General features: G+C 44.8%; 1 protein-coding gene across 1 annotated transcript in view; it reads left to right on the top strand.

The window, feature by feature from the left end:
* Positions 1–14,071, top strand: part of TTLL6 (tubulin tyrosine ligase like 6) — a 165,812-nt gene that overhangs the window by 44,823 nt on the left and 106,918 nt on the right. The window contains exon 3 of the mRNA XM_069237573.1: positions 10,250–10,290. Coding sequence (XP_069093674.1) covers positions 10,250–10,290 — 41 coding nt within the window. The remainder of the gene's footprint in view (positions 1–10,249; positions 10,291–14,071) is intronic.

The following is a 14,071-nucleotide window of genomic DNA, read 5'->3' as shown; positions in this document are numbered from 1 at the left end:
CTGGGGTAATGCAGTTAGGGTTTGCAGGGATATGTAACCACAGCACGCCGAAACCGGACGGTGCTAATAATGCATGGCGGAGTTTGTCAAATGTTTTGAGAAGAGATATACATACATATATACAGTTATTTGTTGCCTACTGGCAGCTGCCAGTAGGTAGTTATAGTTAAGACCTAGTTTCAATAGAAAAGCATTTTTTGACTTGACTATATCTTTGGCACAGTTTGGTGAACCTTCACAAAATGTTCCCCCAAAAATTTGCCCAAGAATCTTGTTGCGCATGCAAAGTTTCGGGGTGATCCGTCAAGCGGGAGCCGAGGGGAAAAAAAGGTGTGTGTGTCAAAAACAGTTCATTTCCCAATTTAATTCCAGGAGTGATTTTAGACACAACTACAGCCCAAACTGCTTTACGGAATTACACCGAATTTGGCAGGTATGTAGCTCTTGGTGCAGAAAGAGTGCTTTTTGTTATTTGGTGTAAATCCGTTCAGTAGTTTTTGAAATATTAAAAGAAAACCAAATTTGTATATCCAGAGGGGTGAAGGCTTCATAAATACTCTCAATCTTGTGCAGAGATCTGATTGGCTGCCAACACTTCAACCAGGAAGTGTTGGCAGCCATTTTGAGACGTTTCAAAAATAAATGTAAAAAAAAAAAGAAAAGGGAGCAGAGTATGTTTACCCAAACTCCCTAGCCTTGGTACAGGGGTCCCACTGAGCTCCCCCTCCTAAGGCTTAAAACTATACATTTTTTTTAATCACAACAAAAATCTTGGCACATCTGCGAATTTCGTAGTGAAAAAATATTCTGTGTTTTGTTGCCTGTGGATGGGCTAGGTCCCATGGGGGTTTTGTGTTTAAAAAAAAAATGGAGGTGGTTGCACTGGGCCCTCCTTCTAGGGCTTACAGGAGTCCTGGGGTTATGTTTATAAAATAGGCGGGGGTGATTGGCACCCCTCCTAGAGCTTTCGGGAGCCCTGGGGACCACCACCTCCCCGGGGCAATATTTATGAAGAAATAAGTGGGGTGCTGCACAGCTCGCTGTGCCCTGGACACCACCACCTCCCTGGGGCAAAATACTTATATAATAATAGAGGTTTCCTGTGAACCCCGCCAAGGCCCCACCACCTCTCAGAAGTTAACTTTTGATAGTATGTGACGGGAGGGCGTGCCCCCCACATGCCCTGGGGACTGCCCCCTCCTCAGGGCTATTGAATGAATTAGACGGGGGGCTCGTGGCGGACCCCGGCCCCGGGGACCACCACCTCCCTGGGGCAAAATTAAAATCATGGAAGGGTGGCGCGCGGCCCGTATCTTGGAGCCATACATGGCCCTGGGGACCACCACCTCCCAGGGCCGACTCCTGCTGTTTGCTTTTGCTTGGTGGGAGCTGACAGCAAACATAACTCTGCTTTCCCTGCACGCTAACATGTGGAAAAAGGCAAAAACTTTGCTCCCGTGGTCCTCCAAATTAAATAAAAAAATATATATAAATATATATTTTCAAGGTGGAACTGCAGATCTATAATTCCACCTTGAAAAGTTATCTGATGAAGATGCTCGAGGAGCAATACCATTGGCAAAGTTACAGACACAAGGTCACTGGAGACATTACCAGGGCGTCCTTTAAGCAGTTGTAGTGTAGAAGATGCACTATGCATATACCCAGCGAAGTAGCACTTACTAATTACCCAGTAGAAAGTACTCTAGTTGGGTAGACATTCTGCACAAAACAATGGCATCTTCTTGGATAAATACTCAGGGCAAGATTCATTCTGACATGATGCTCATTTGACAGAAATCAAACCTCAACGGGAAGCACTTATATATATATATATAAACAAAACAGGTGCCCAAGGTGAAGGTCCACTTCTGTAAAGTACTAATCATCCTAATTTTGTCAGCATGGTCAAGGCAAAGCAAGTGCATTTTCACCTTGAAAACGTATCTGTAAACTTTGGAGGTTTTTGCATCCTTGCTGTTTTTTAAGCGCAATATCTTCAAGCAGTGACTGTGGCAAGTGGGTCATTTCTTGTCGATTGCTGCTGAGAGACAACCTGGGCTGACAGAAGGCAGTGCCCGAAGCGGGTTTCGGTGGTTATAGGGGGTTGGCTGCAGGCCCTGCGACCAACCTCCGCTGTCACGGCCAAAGTCTGTGCGCAGTGGTAGTAATTTAAGTGACTTTACGTTAAAAAAACCATAGATTTTCACTGAAAAAAACAAAAGTTACAGGGATGTTATAGTTAGGAAATAGAATTTAAAAAAATCAAAGAAATTCACCTAAAAACAATGGTTACCGGGATGTTATATTTAGGCTTTCATTTTAATCATACAAAACCATAGAAATTCAGCGGTTTTGAGTGGTATGATGTGCTTTTTTAAAATTGAATACATCAGTCTGAATAGCATTGGGATATGCCCTACATGTAGTGCACTGGAAATGATCAAGAATAGGTGCACTACCATCAATAATTTTCTGTACTAGACTTCCAGTTTTTTTCCATGTGAGATCGCACCACAAGATCCTTTAGATTTCTATTGCGTTTATGTGCCAACATGGATTTCGGTAATTGTAGGTGTTCTTCCGTGTTAGTGTTCAATATGTGCCAATTGGAGTTAATTATCTGGCGAACTTTCTTATTCAACACAGAGGGGGTCATTCTGACCCTGGCGGTAAAAACCGCCAGGGCCAACGACCGCGGGAGCACCGCCAACAGGCTGGCGGTGCTCCCATGGGCATTCTGACCGCGGCGGTACAGCCGCGGTCAGAAACGGAAAACCGGCGGTGTACCGCCGGTTTCCCGCTGCCCTGGGGAATCCTCCATGGCGGCGCAGCTTGCTGCGCCGCCATGGGGATTCCGAGCCCCATACCGCCATCCTGTTCCTGGCGGTTTTGGCCGCCAGGAAGAGAATGGCGGTATGGGGTGTCGTGGGGCCCCCAGACACGAAAATCGCGACGGGTGCAACTGCACCCGTCGCACCCCTTCCACTCCGCCGGCTCCATTCGGAGCCGGCATCCTCATGGAAGGGTGTTTCCCGCTGGGCTGGCGGGCGGCCTTCTGGCGGTCGCCCGCCAGCCCAGCGGGAAACCCAGAATACCCGCGGCGGTCTTTTGACCGCACAGCGGTATTCTGGCGGGCCCCGCCAGGCCGGCGGCTACCGCCGCCGGCCAGGGTCAGAATGAGGCCCAGAATGTCTTGTAATGCATACTAATTTAGGTTCTGCTCGCTGTATTTGATTCTTTAACAGATAATCTCTGTTATAAAATATTGCTCTCTTGAGAGCCTCTCTTACCAGTCTTTTAGGATACCCTCAGCCTTCAACTTTCTCTTTCATAACTTTTGCACAAGTGTCATAATCCTGTACATTGGTAAAATGTATCCTTAATCTAAGCTGTCCAAATGGGATGCTATGCTTTTGATTCTGTGGATGAAAACTACTCAAGTGTAGCAAGGTGTTTCTAGTGCTAAGTTTGACATGGAGATCTACTTCTAATTGTCCATTTTGTTGACGAATTAAAGTATCTAGAAACTCTACTTGTTGTGGACTCGTGTGTGCAGTGAACTTCATGTTCAAGTCACACAGATTGATCCACAATAGGAATTCATTCAGATTCTCTGTTGTCCTTGTCCAAATGAAGATGTCATCAATGTATCGTGGCCACTTGGTCTCTGATTCAAAAAACGGGGCAATTTTGTTCCGTGGAGTGAGGGGCTTTGGAGTAGAGTAGAGTAGTGTATGGTGGAGTGGCATGGCATAGAGTGGAGTGACAGAGTGGAGTAGCATAAAGTGGCATTGTGTGGAGTGGCATAGAGTAGAAAAGAGTGGCGTAGAGTAGAATGGAATGTGGTTTAGTAGAGTGGAATTGAGTTGAGTGGCATAGTGTGGAGCGGCTGGAAGACAGGGCAGTGGCATAGCCAGGAGTAGCATGGCCTAGTGTGGCATGGAGTGAAGTGGCATAGAGTGAAGTGGCATTGTGTGCAGTGCAGTGGCGTAGAGTAGAATGGAGTGGCATATAGCGGAGCGGAGTAGGGTAGAGTTGAGTGCTGTAGAGTACAGTGGTGTAGACTACAGTGATGTAGAGTAGAGAGATGTAGAGTACAGTGGAGTGCACCGAATACAGTGGGGTGGAGTGGCATAGAGTAGAGTGGAGTGGCATAGAGTGGTGTGGATTAAAGTGGCATAAAGAGGATTGAAATGGCATAGAGTGACGCAGCATAGAGTGGCACTGTGTAGAGTGGTGTAGAGTAGAGTGGTACTGGGTGGAGTGGCATAGAGTGGAGTAGAGTGCCATAGAGTGCCGTAGATTGCAGCAGAGTGGCATTTGTGGACAGGAGTAGAGTGGCATGGAGTGGCGTAGGGTGGAGTATATTGGCATAGAGTAAAGTGGCGGGGAGAATGGTGGAGTGTTGTAAAGTGGCATGGCATAGAGTAGAGTGGCACTGTGTGGAGTGTCAAAGAGTAGAATGGAGAGGCGTAGAGTAGAATGGAGTGTGGTAGAGTGGAGTTGAGTGGAGTGGCATAGAATAGAGTAGCATAGAGTGGAATGGCGTAGCATGACGAGAAGTAGAGTAAAGTGAAGTAGGGTAAAGTGGCACGTATTGGAGTAGTATAGCGTAGAACAGGGTAGAGTAGAGCGGCATAGAGTGGAGTGGTATAGAGTGGCATGTGCAGTAGAGGGGCCTAGAGTAGAATGGAGTAGCACAGAGTAGAATGGAGTTGGGTAGAGTGGCATAGAGTACAGTGGCATAGACCAGAGTGACATAGAGTGGCGTGGAGTAGATCATAGCAGAGTAGCATAGCATACAGTGGAGTGGCATAGACTAGAGTGCCATAGAATAGAATGTAGTGGCACAGAGTAGAGTGGATTGGCATGGCATTGAGTGGGGTGGTGTAGTGTAGTGGCATAGAGTAGTAGAGTTGTGGGTGTAAGTAACTAAAGCGTCAATAGGGATGGCAGATAATATAAAAACAGATGTACTTGGTCTATGATCCAGGGAAGAGCTAACATAAAAAAGGAAGGGAAGCCTACGGGTGCTAAGCGAGTAATAAATTGTAAATGAGAGTGACAACAAAAACAACTAAAGTTATGCTGTGAGTGGGTTATAAGCCAGCTGATTTGTAAATAATACGTTTCGCAGCACAGCAGATGTATTGTGTAAGCGAGACCTAAAAACGGTCACAGAGAAACTGATATGCCACACCCCTTGTTAACAATTCCAGCATCGTTGGCCTTGATGATTGAGGTTCATTGATCCCCAGGCCCTATGCTTTTTCAAGGCCTAGAGCTCGAACTGCTATGTTTAATTATAGATTTTAAACAAGCCTGTTGTGTTTATCAGTAACAAGCTACTAATGGCACAAGATGCTGTGAGTTTGCTGACCTGGGCTTGTAAAAACTTTTGACATGCCTTGGTAGGGATGGGGCCAGGAGAGTCTCTCTCCTATTCATCCTCATTCAATGCCAACACAAAACCACTAGATCTGCTCTTCACTGGACTCACCCAGTCGGTCAGCCTGGCCTCTTACATCCCTTCAGCACCAACCTCATCTGTGGAGTACCACAAGGATAATCTCTCAACCCCACTCTTCTTTATCTACATGGCACTGCTCTCCAACATCTGTAACATATATAGATGTCCTTGAAATCCTTCATTTTTGGCCACATATGCAACAAAGAATATTACTTTTTGAATGTTGCAAACCCAAGAATGTACAGCATTTACGGAGTACCCAAAATACACAAAAATGCAATTGATTCGCCGTACAGACTGATCAAATCACTATTTTTTTATTTTATTTTGTGATTTTTTTTATTGCTTTTAACAAGGGATTATAGCATGTAATGATACAATTATTAAATTACAGCCAACAATGAGTATTTACCCCCCCTCACCCCCATGTGCACTTTGTCCATCTTCAAGTCCTCTTATTACAACAATTCTCTGCTGTTAGGAGCTTTATCAGTGTTCCATGGTGTTTTTGTGTTGCAGATGTAACAGTCTATTCAGTTTCTGATTCATTGTTGGAGTTGTTATCCTCTGATGTGGAAGCATCTATAGATTTTAGATTTTCCAGCAGGGAATCCCACTGTTTAGCATCGTCTCTAGACCTTAGTCCCTGTAGGGCTTCTTTCAGCAGCACCGCGCTTTCAGTTCCACCCCATTTCTCTAGTGCATTTTGCCATCTTACCACTTGGGGACCTCCCGGGTCCTTCCAGTGCGCCGTTATTTCTCTCCTTACTAGTATTAGTGCCAGGTCTGTAAACCTGTTGGTTATTTTTTTAGCTGAAGGGCGAGGAAAGTCCCCCAGTATTGCCACTATTTGGGTAGGCGAAAGTGATTTTTCTGTGCTGGAGGATATTTTCCTAAAGACTTCTGACCAATATGAGCTGATTTTCGGGCAGTTCCAAAGCATGTGTACCAGGTCTGCTGGAGGATCTTCACATCGAGGGCATTTAGAGTTGCTCGTGTTATAAAATTTGGTTATCAATTGTGGGGTTAGATATGCCCGATGATAGATATAGAAGTTTATCAGTTTGAATGTTGCATTCCTGGATACTGGGTAGATGTGAGAGGTGATTCTTGACCATTGAGTGTCTTGCAGTATAATATCTAGGTCTGTCTGCCATTTGGTTCTAAGTTTATTCATTGGTACACAGGTGCTGCTATGTAGAGCTGTATATTCCCGAGACTGCCCCCTTCTGGTCTCCCACTGAACAGAGGAACTGACATCCTTCATGTATATTTGGCTCACTAGATTTTGTTCCCCATAGTTTTTGGATAGTGTTAACCAAAGCATTGTGGGTGAAGAACAGGCCGGAGGGGAGATTAAACTGTTCCTGGAGCTCCGCGTAGGAGCAGAGCTTACCATTACTGTACATATCCACCACCTTCATGATGTTATATGCTATCAGTTTATGAGTGTGTGTTGCGATGTGTCCCTTCGGGATGCGGTTTAAGGCTACTAGGGGAATCTCAGGTGAATATGGGGATCTTGTATGGGTGCGTCTCAGAAATTGCTCCCAGCAATGTCTTGATGTTTCCCATTACAGCGGGAGCTGTTGTTTAGGTTTTTTGGGGTTCAGAAGTATATTAACAATATTTTCGAGAGGACAGTTTAGTTGGATTTGTAAATCCTTTGTGCCCGAGAGTTTGCTGATTAATTTAGCCAGCCATTGTAGTTGCCCTGCCCAGTAGTAGATTTCCAAGTCTGGTGTGGCTAATCCACCCTCCGCAGTGGGCCTTCTGAGGGTGTTAAGAGCGATTCTGTGCCTGTTCAGACCCCATATGAAGTTTACAATTAGGGAGTCAATATTTTTTAACACTCTTTTCGGGATTATTAATGGGATAGTGGAGAAGTAGTACAGCAACCTGGGTAGTACTATCATTTTGAGCAGGGCAACTCTCCCAAAGACAGTCAATGGTAGTGTGCTCCAAAAGAGCATATTGGCTTTGATTCCTCTTATTGCCCTCTGTATATTTCCCTCTAATAGATCTTCTACTGTATGGTATATGTTGACCCGTAGGTATTTAAATGTGTTCGGGGACCAAGTTAGGCCCCTGGTTTCTACGGGTTCTATAGTGTCCTTGGTTAGTGGGAAGATGGAGGATTTTCTCCAATTGATTCGGAGGCCGGAGGCCTTACCGAAATTTTCTAGCATATTTATTGCACCAGATAAGTCTATATCCAGGTTTCTGAGAAATAATAGCATGTCATCTGCGTATAGCGCTATGTGGTATGTCCAGTTATTGATTAAAATACCCTCAAAGCACTTCTTGGATCTTGCTGTTTGTGCAAGGGGTTCTACTGCTATAGCGAACAGGAGGGGAGATAGTGGGCAGCCTTGCCTGGTCCCTCTACCTATTGGGAAGGAGTCGGAAATGGTGTTGCCTGTACGTACTCTCGCTGTGGGGTTGGAATACAGTAGTTTTGTCCAGCATGTGAATCCCTCTCCTAGTCCAAGTTTTAACATGACCTGTTCTAGGTAGTCCCACCTTAGGCTATCGAAGGCTTTTTCTATATCTATGGAGATTATCGCTGCTTGAGGCATTGTTGAAGGCAAGGCATGCAGTATTGAAACTAAGCGCCTGATATTTTGTGCTGTGCTGCGTTGCGGGATAAATCCCGATTGGTCTTGGTGTATCAGTGATGTCATGAGGGGTAAAAGTCTGTTTGCCAGTATCCGGCTCAATATTTTATAATCTAGATTCAACATGGATAGCGGGCGGTAAGAACAGACGTCTGAGGGCGGTTTATCGGGCTTAAGTAGGGGGATCATTATGGCCTCATTGGTTGATTGAGGCAGTTTGTTGATATGCCACTCTTCGGTGTACATTTCGCAAAGTCTCGGGGCTAGTAGATCTTGGAATAGTAAATAGACCTCCATAGGGAGTCCATCCGTTCCTGGAACTTTGCCCCTTGCCATACCCTGTATCGCTATTTTAATTTCCGCTATTGATATTGGGGCAGCTAGGGATAGGCTTTCTTCAGTGCTTAGTTTTGGAAGGGTGAGAGCCTCTAATTCCTGGACCTGAATGCTACTAATAGTGTCCGTGGGTGGGGCATAAAAGATTGAGTAGTATTCGAGGAAACACATGTTGATCTCCCTTTGACCATGTACTCTGTCGCCCTGTTGTGTTTCGATCTCGACTATGGTGGTTTGCTGTTTGGGTGATCGAAACACTACTGAATCAATCACAGAACCTCTATCCAAATACATAGACTCCTTTTTAAGACTGCAAGTGCCATGAATTGAGTCCTATATTAAGGATACTAGGCACATGATCACCTGTGTTGAGGGCTATCCATTTATTCCTAACCAGGATACCTTGTTCACTCTAGACATTGAAGCTCTGTACAGCAATATCCCCCAAAAGGAGGCATTAGAAGCAGTCCAGTGGTTTATGGAAGAACATCTCAGAGATGTGCCCAGGGATTTTATTATGGAATGCCTACAAATAGTATTGGAAGAAAATATATTCAAATTTGGGGGTCAAGTGTAGAAACAAACGAAGTGTGTAAGTATGGGCACTTCTTGCGCACCAAGTGTAGCCAACATCTATATGGCATTGTTTGAGAAGTATATATACACCACTCAACTCTACGCCCCTCCATGCCACACCATTCTACCCTAAGGCACTCCACCCTACTGTACTCCTCTCCTTTCCACACTACGCCTTTCTACTTCACTTTACTCCACAAAACTCTGTGCCACTCTCCTTCATGCCATGGCACTAGCTTTTAGCCAAGCCGAACAGCAACCACGCTGTTTTACAACTTAGCTAAAAGACGCTGGCAAAGTCAATAGTTCTCACGTAGACAAGATCTATTGGCTTTGCCAATTCTTGTTGTATTTCTTTGAAAAATTATCCCAGCTCTGAACAGTGAGCTGTTTTCTTCGGCTTGTTACAATTGTGCACACTTCTATTAAGCTTTTACTCATGAGCACAGAATATGCAAGAAGTATCACTGCTTACCTTTAAATGGAAAACATTCCTTGCTTTATCTTCCAAAAGACCTCTTCAAAAGTGTGTAATAACTACATACACGAATACCTGAAACATTACAAAATCCCGATTACATAATAATTTTAACCTTACATGAAAGCTATTTTCAAATACCCCTTGCTTTTACACTTCTGTGGCTTTGAAGGCGCTGTACGCCAACACCATGGCTTTATCAGATAAACACTCTCTGCTGATGGATGAACTTTTACAGGTCATGAATGCCAATCCTGGTGAGGCTAACTCACCCTTTTGTCCTTTGAAGGTCTGTGAACTGAGCAATCGCTTATATACAGTGCTTAGAAACTGGAGAAGGGAGGTATGAAGTGCTACATTAAATACATGATATTTGAAATGCCAGTACTGTTTGCTAATTACTCCTATTTTCTACATTGGAATGATGTTTGCTGAGTCAACCCTGAATTGTTTGCAACTTTTTTAATTGGGTTGCTCTTACCGGGCTTCTCTATCCCCAATCACTGCTCTGAATAATTTCCAATCATTGTATGATATACGTAATTATTACTAAATGTCATATTTTTTTTTTACTATGATTTCCATTTTGTTACATTCGGGGCACTTCTTTTCTGTATAGCCTGGTCCACCTAGTGTGATCCAGGGAACACCAGCTTGTTGCCCATCTGGGCTGGTGCTCTTCTACAATGAGCTGGAATCCCACAGCTGCACTACACTAGGAATTTCTTCTGTTTCTTGTTCTATCTTTTTCTTCTTTTTCTTTTCCAGACGATTGGTGATAAACCTGTCCAACTGCAAGTATGAGAGTGGTGAGTTCCTGCTGATCTTTACACCTTACGATAGACAACAAATCTGGCATAGGGGTGGAGTGTCTGCACACCAGTATCTAGGAACTAAGCCATCCAAGCTTCTAAGAACTGAGTGAGCTGGCACTAAGCGCTCTGCAGACTGTACCTACATCCAACTGCATTACCCCCACTGTGAAGCAGAGTGTCCCCCACCTTCACTTATCCCTTCAGTAAAGTGCTATAAATAGGGTTGTTAGCATCCTACACATATGTAGAGTATCCTAAACTCTGTTTCCTGATAATGGGCGCATATTTTACAGATAGGGCTGAGGACTGAGTATTCTACAGGTAGGGGCCTAAATTGCAAAATCTAAAGGCAAGGCCCGCCCAGAACTGAGTATTCTACAGGTAGTGCTCTCAACTGTGTATTCTACGGGCAGGGCTCAGGCTGAGTATTCTACAGTTGGGGCCCTGAATCGTGCATCTAAAGGAAGGGCCCACGCAGGGCAGGTAGGGCCCTTAATTGTGTATTTTAAAGGCAGGGCACATGTAGAGTCCTGACATGTAAATTATAAAGGCAGGGCTTAGGGTTGAGTATTCTACAGGCAGGAGCCTAAACTGTGAATTCTAAAGGTAGGGCCCACCCAGGCCTGAGTATTCTACAGGTCCCTTAATTGTATACTCGAAAAGTAGGACTCAGTGCTGAGTATTATACTGGTAGAGCTTTGACCTGTGAATTCTAAAGGCAGGGCTCAGGGCTGAGTATTCTACAAGTAGGGCCCTGAATTGTGAATTCTACAGGAAAAGCCAAGCATGAGTTTTCTACAGCTAAGATTACTGATGGGTCCCCAGGGTTACTTTTTCTCTTGTGGACTAGGGATTTGCCTAGGAGTGACATATGTGTGGTATTTTAATAACGTTTTGGGTCTGGGCCTTCTATTAACAATGCTACAGGGTCTTCTGATAAATGCCTTAGTATTATTTTTATTTAAACCTGAAAGTGCCTCAGGGCTGTTCCTTCACTAAGTATGCGTGTTCTTGAGGACAAGTCTTTCTTGATCACGATCTAAGCTTTGATATTGTCACCTACGCTGACCTTATTTTAGGATTACTTTGAACTATTATGGCAAAAAGAGGCATTTTTTATTTTCACAATTAAAACATTGTAGATCACATAATATCACATAAAAATTCTACACAAGCATAAAAATTCTACTCAAGCTGGTAAACTAAGAAAGTCCTCATGATGCCTATTAAACGTTTGCACCATCTATGTTACGGAGAAAGTCAGCTCAGTCTGCAAAATTTGGAGCTGGTCAACTGTGTGAATAATAACATAATGTCAAAAGGCATTCTTGTAGTCCTTCATTATTCTCTATTATCATACTTAATGTATGGGAGCATTTAAATCAGAAAATATGTGTTAGAGGGATGTGTGGCTGTAGATACACATGCTTAGCATGATCCTGCCATCTAGTGTTGAGCTCAGAAGTGTGCAAGTTGCTTTTCTTCGAGAAAGTCTTCTGAGTCACGAGGTAGAGTGACTCCTCCTCTTGCTGGTAATGAGCATCACCATTGGCTCCATTGTTAGATTGTTTTCTACAGCTGTCTGGATGATGGTTCGACATCATTGCCTTTTGTCCTTTTCATACCTTATTGTTTGTATTGTTTCAACGGTGATTCTTCTTAGTCTCCCTCGTCTGTGCATCAACGCCTACTTCATCGGGGTGACTTGAATCAGCTGCAGCCCTGGTGGTGGGCCTTTGCCCTCTGGGTCGGAATTTATCTTCCAAATTCCCTCCACACCATGTCCATCTGATGATTGAACAAATGTCCTTCCGCTTTTGCCCTCAACAAGACACCAAGCACCCACACACTGATCTCCATCAGGTGTTTAACTTGTGCCTCTGTACGGACCATAAAGAAGCCACCTGTGTGGCCTACAGATCTTTTTGCTCCAAGGAGACGCTGCAGGATCGGTAAGCTCGATGACTCAAGATGTCCTGCTGCAGTGCCGAGGATACACCGGACAAGGCAACTAGCCCTCTGCACACCATCCCACCACCACATCTGTTGCACCACCTTCACCTCCTGCACCAGCAACATATTCCCCAGAAAGTTCTATTCATTCTTTTGGAGGGGATGAGAACGACTGACACCAGTACTCCATTCCACCACATGATGACCCCTGGGACACTCATGACACGCTTGGCACAGTACCTGCTGATGCTTTTTCCCTATTTAGATGATTTGGCTCATCAAAAGCGATACTCGTCAACAGTGCTTCCAACACACTCTGGCCACCATTAACATACTTAATCAACTAGGCTTTACCATCAACTCAGACAGATCCCTCCTCCAGCCACTCCAAATACAACCCTATCTAGGAGCCATCCTCGATTCACAACAAGGGATAGCTTATCCCAATGCCGCTTGGTTCCAGTCATTCCAGGCGCTAATTTCCCAGTTCCAGCCTCATCAGCAAGTAACAGTGAGGACAGTCATGTGTCTCCTTGGTATGATGGCTTCATGCATAGCCATAGTACCTCAGGCCAGACTTAACATGTGTAGTTGCCAGAATGCTTAGCACATCAGTGTTCAAAGGTTGAGGGTCCATGGGAAGATCTAGTGTTAGTCTGCCATCAAGCTTGTCACTCTCTGCAATGGGGGAAACTCCAACAATCTCCTAATACCCAGTCCCGCAGATAACCATAGCGTTGGATGCCTCCCTCACTGGTTGGTGACCACATTTGTAACATCTCACTGTCCAGGGACATCTCCATATCAATCACCTGGAGTTGCTTGCTGGTCATCTAGCGCTCAAAGCCTTCTTTCCTCACCTGATTGGCAAGGTAGCCCTGATCAAAACGAACAACTTGACTGCCATGTGTTATTTCCTAAAGCAGGGGGGAAGAAGGTCCCCTCAGGTCTCTCATCTAGCCCAGACCATTTGGAACTCTGCTCTCTGATGCAACATTGACCTTTTAGCAGAGTATCTCCTGGGAACGGACAACATCTTTGCAGATCTCCTCAGCAGGAGGTGGCAACAGGTCCATGAGTGGGAACTCCACATGGAAGTCTTCCTCCCATACTTCTGGCGTTGGGGTCACCCAGACATAGACCCTTTCCTCATAGCAGAAAACACAAAATGTCTATACTTCGCCTCCAGGTTCCCACACCCACAGTCCAGGGGCAACACATTATGAATGAGTTGGTCAAGGGATACTTGTGTACGCTTTTCCACTGCTCCCACTGCTCCTGTTTGTGGTTCTCAAACTTTGGCAGACATCTCTGACCCTCATCCAAGTAGCTCCCACATGGGTGCAGCAACCATGGTTTATCACACTCCTAGAACTCTCAATAGTTCCCCACAAGGTTTTGCCGAACAGGCAGGACCTTCTCACTCAGAACGGTAGAGAAATCAGGCACCCAGACCCCAGATCACTCAACCTTGCAAACTGGTTCCTGAAGTCCTAGAGTTTGATTATTTGAACCTACCGCAGCCCTTTATGGACATCGTCAAGAAGCACGCAGGCCCACTGCTTGTGCTTGTTGATCTGCAAAGTGGAAAATAATTTTTCACTAATGTCATTCCAAACAAATTGATCCTTTACAACCTAATGTTCAGGAGACTATCTGTTATCTATTTCATTTCCACACCTCTGGTCTAGCTTTTACATCTATAAGGCTACACCTAGCGGCAGTAGCCGCATATCTGCAAAATGGACAACACACTTCCTTATTCAGGATCCCAGTTACTAAAGGCTTCTTGGAATGTCTTAAAAGGGTCATTTCTCCCAGG

Source organism: Pleurodeles waltl, chromosome 6 (assembly GCF_031143425.1).
Source record: "Pleurodeles waltl isolate 20211129_DDA chromosome 6, aPleWal1.hap1.20221129, whole genome shotgun sequence".
Taxonomy (NCBI): domain Eukaryota; kingdom Metazoa; phylum Chordata; class Amphibia; order Caudata; family Salamandridae; genus Pleurodeles; species Pleurodeles waltl.
Note: the sequence above shows the minus strand (reverse complement) of the source record. Positions and strands in the feature narration are given on the sequence as shown.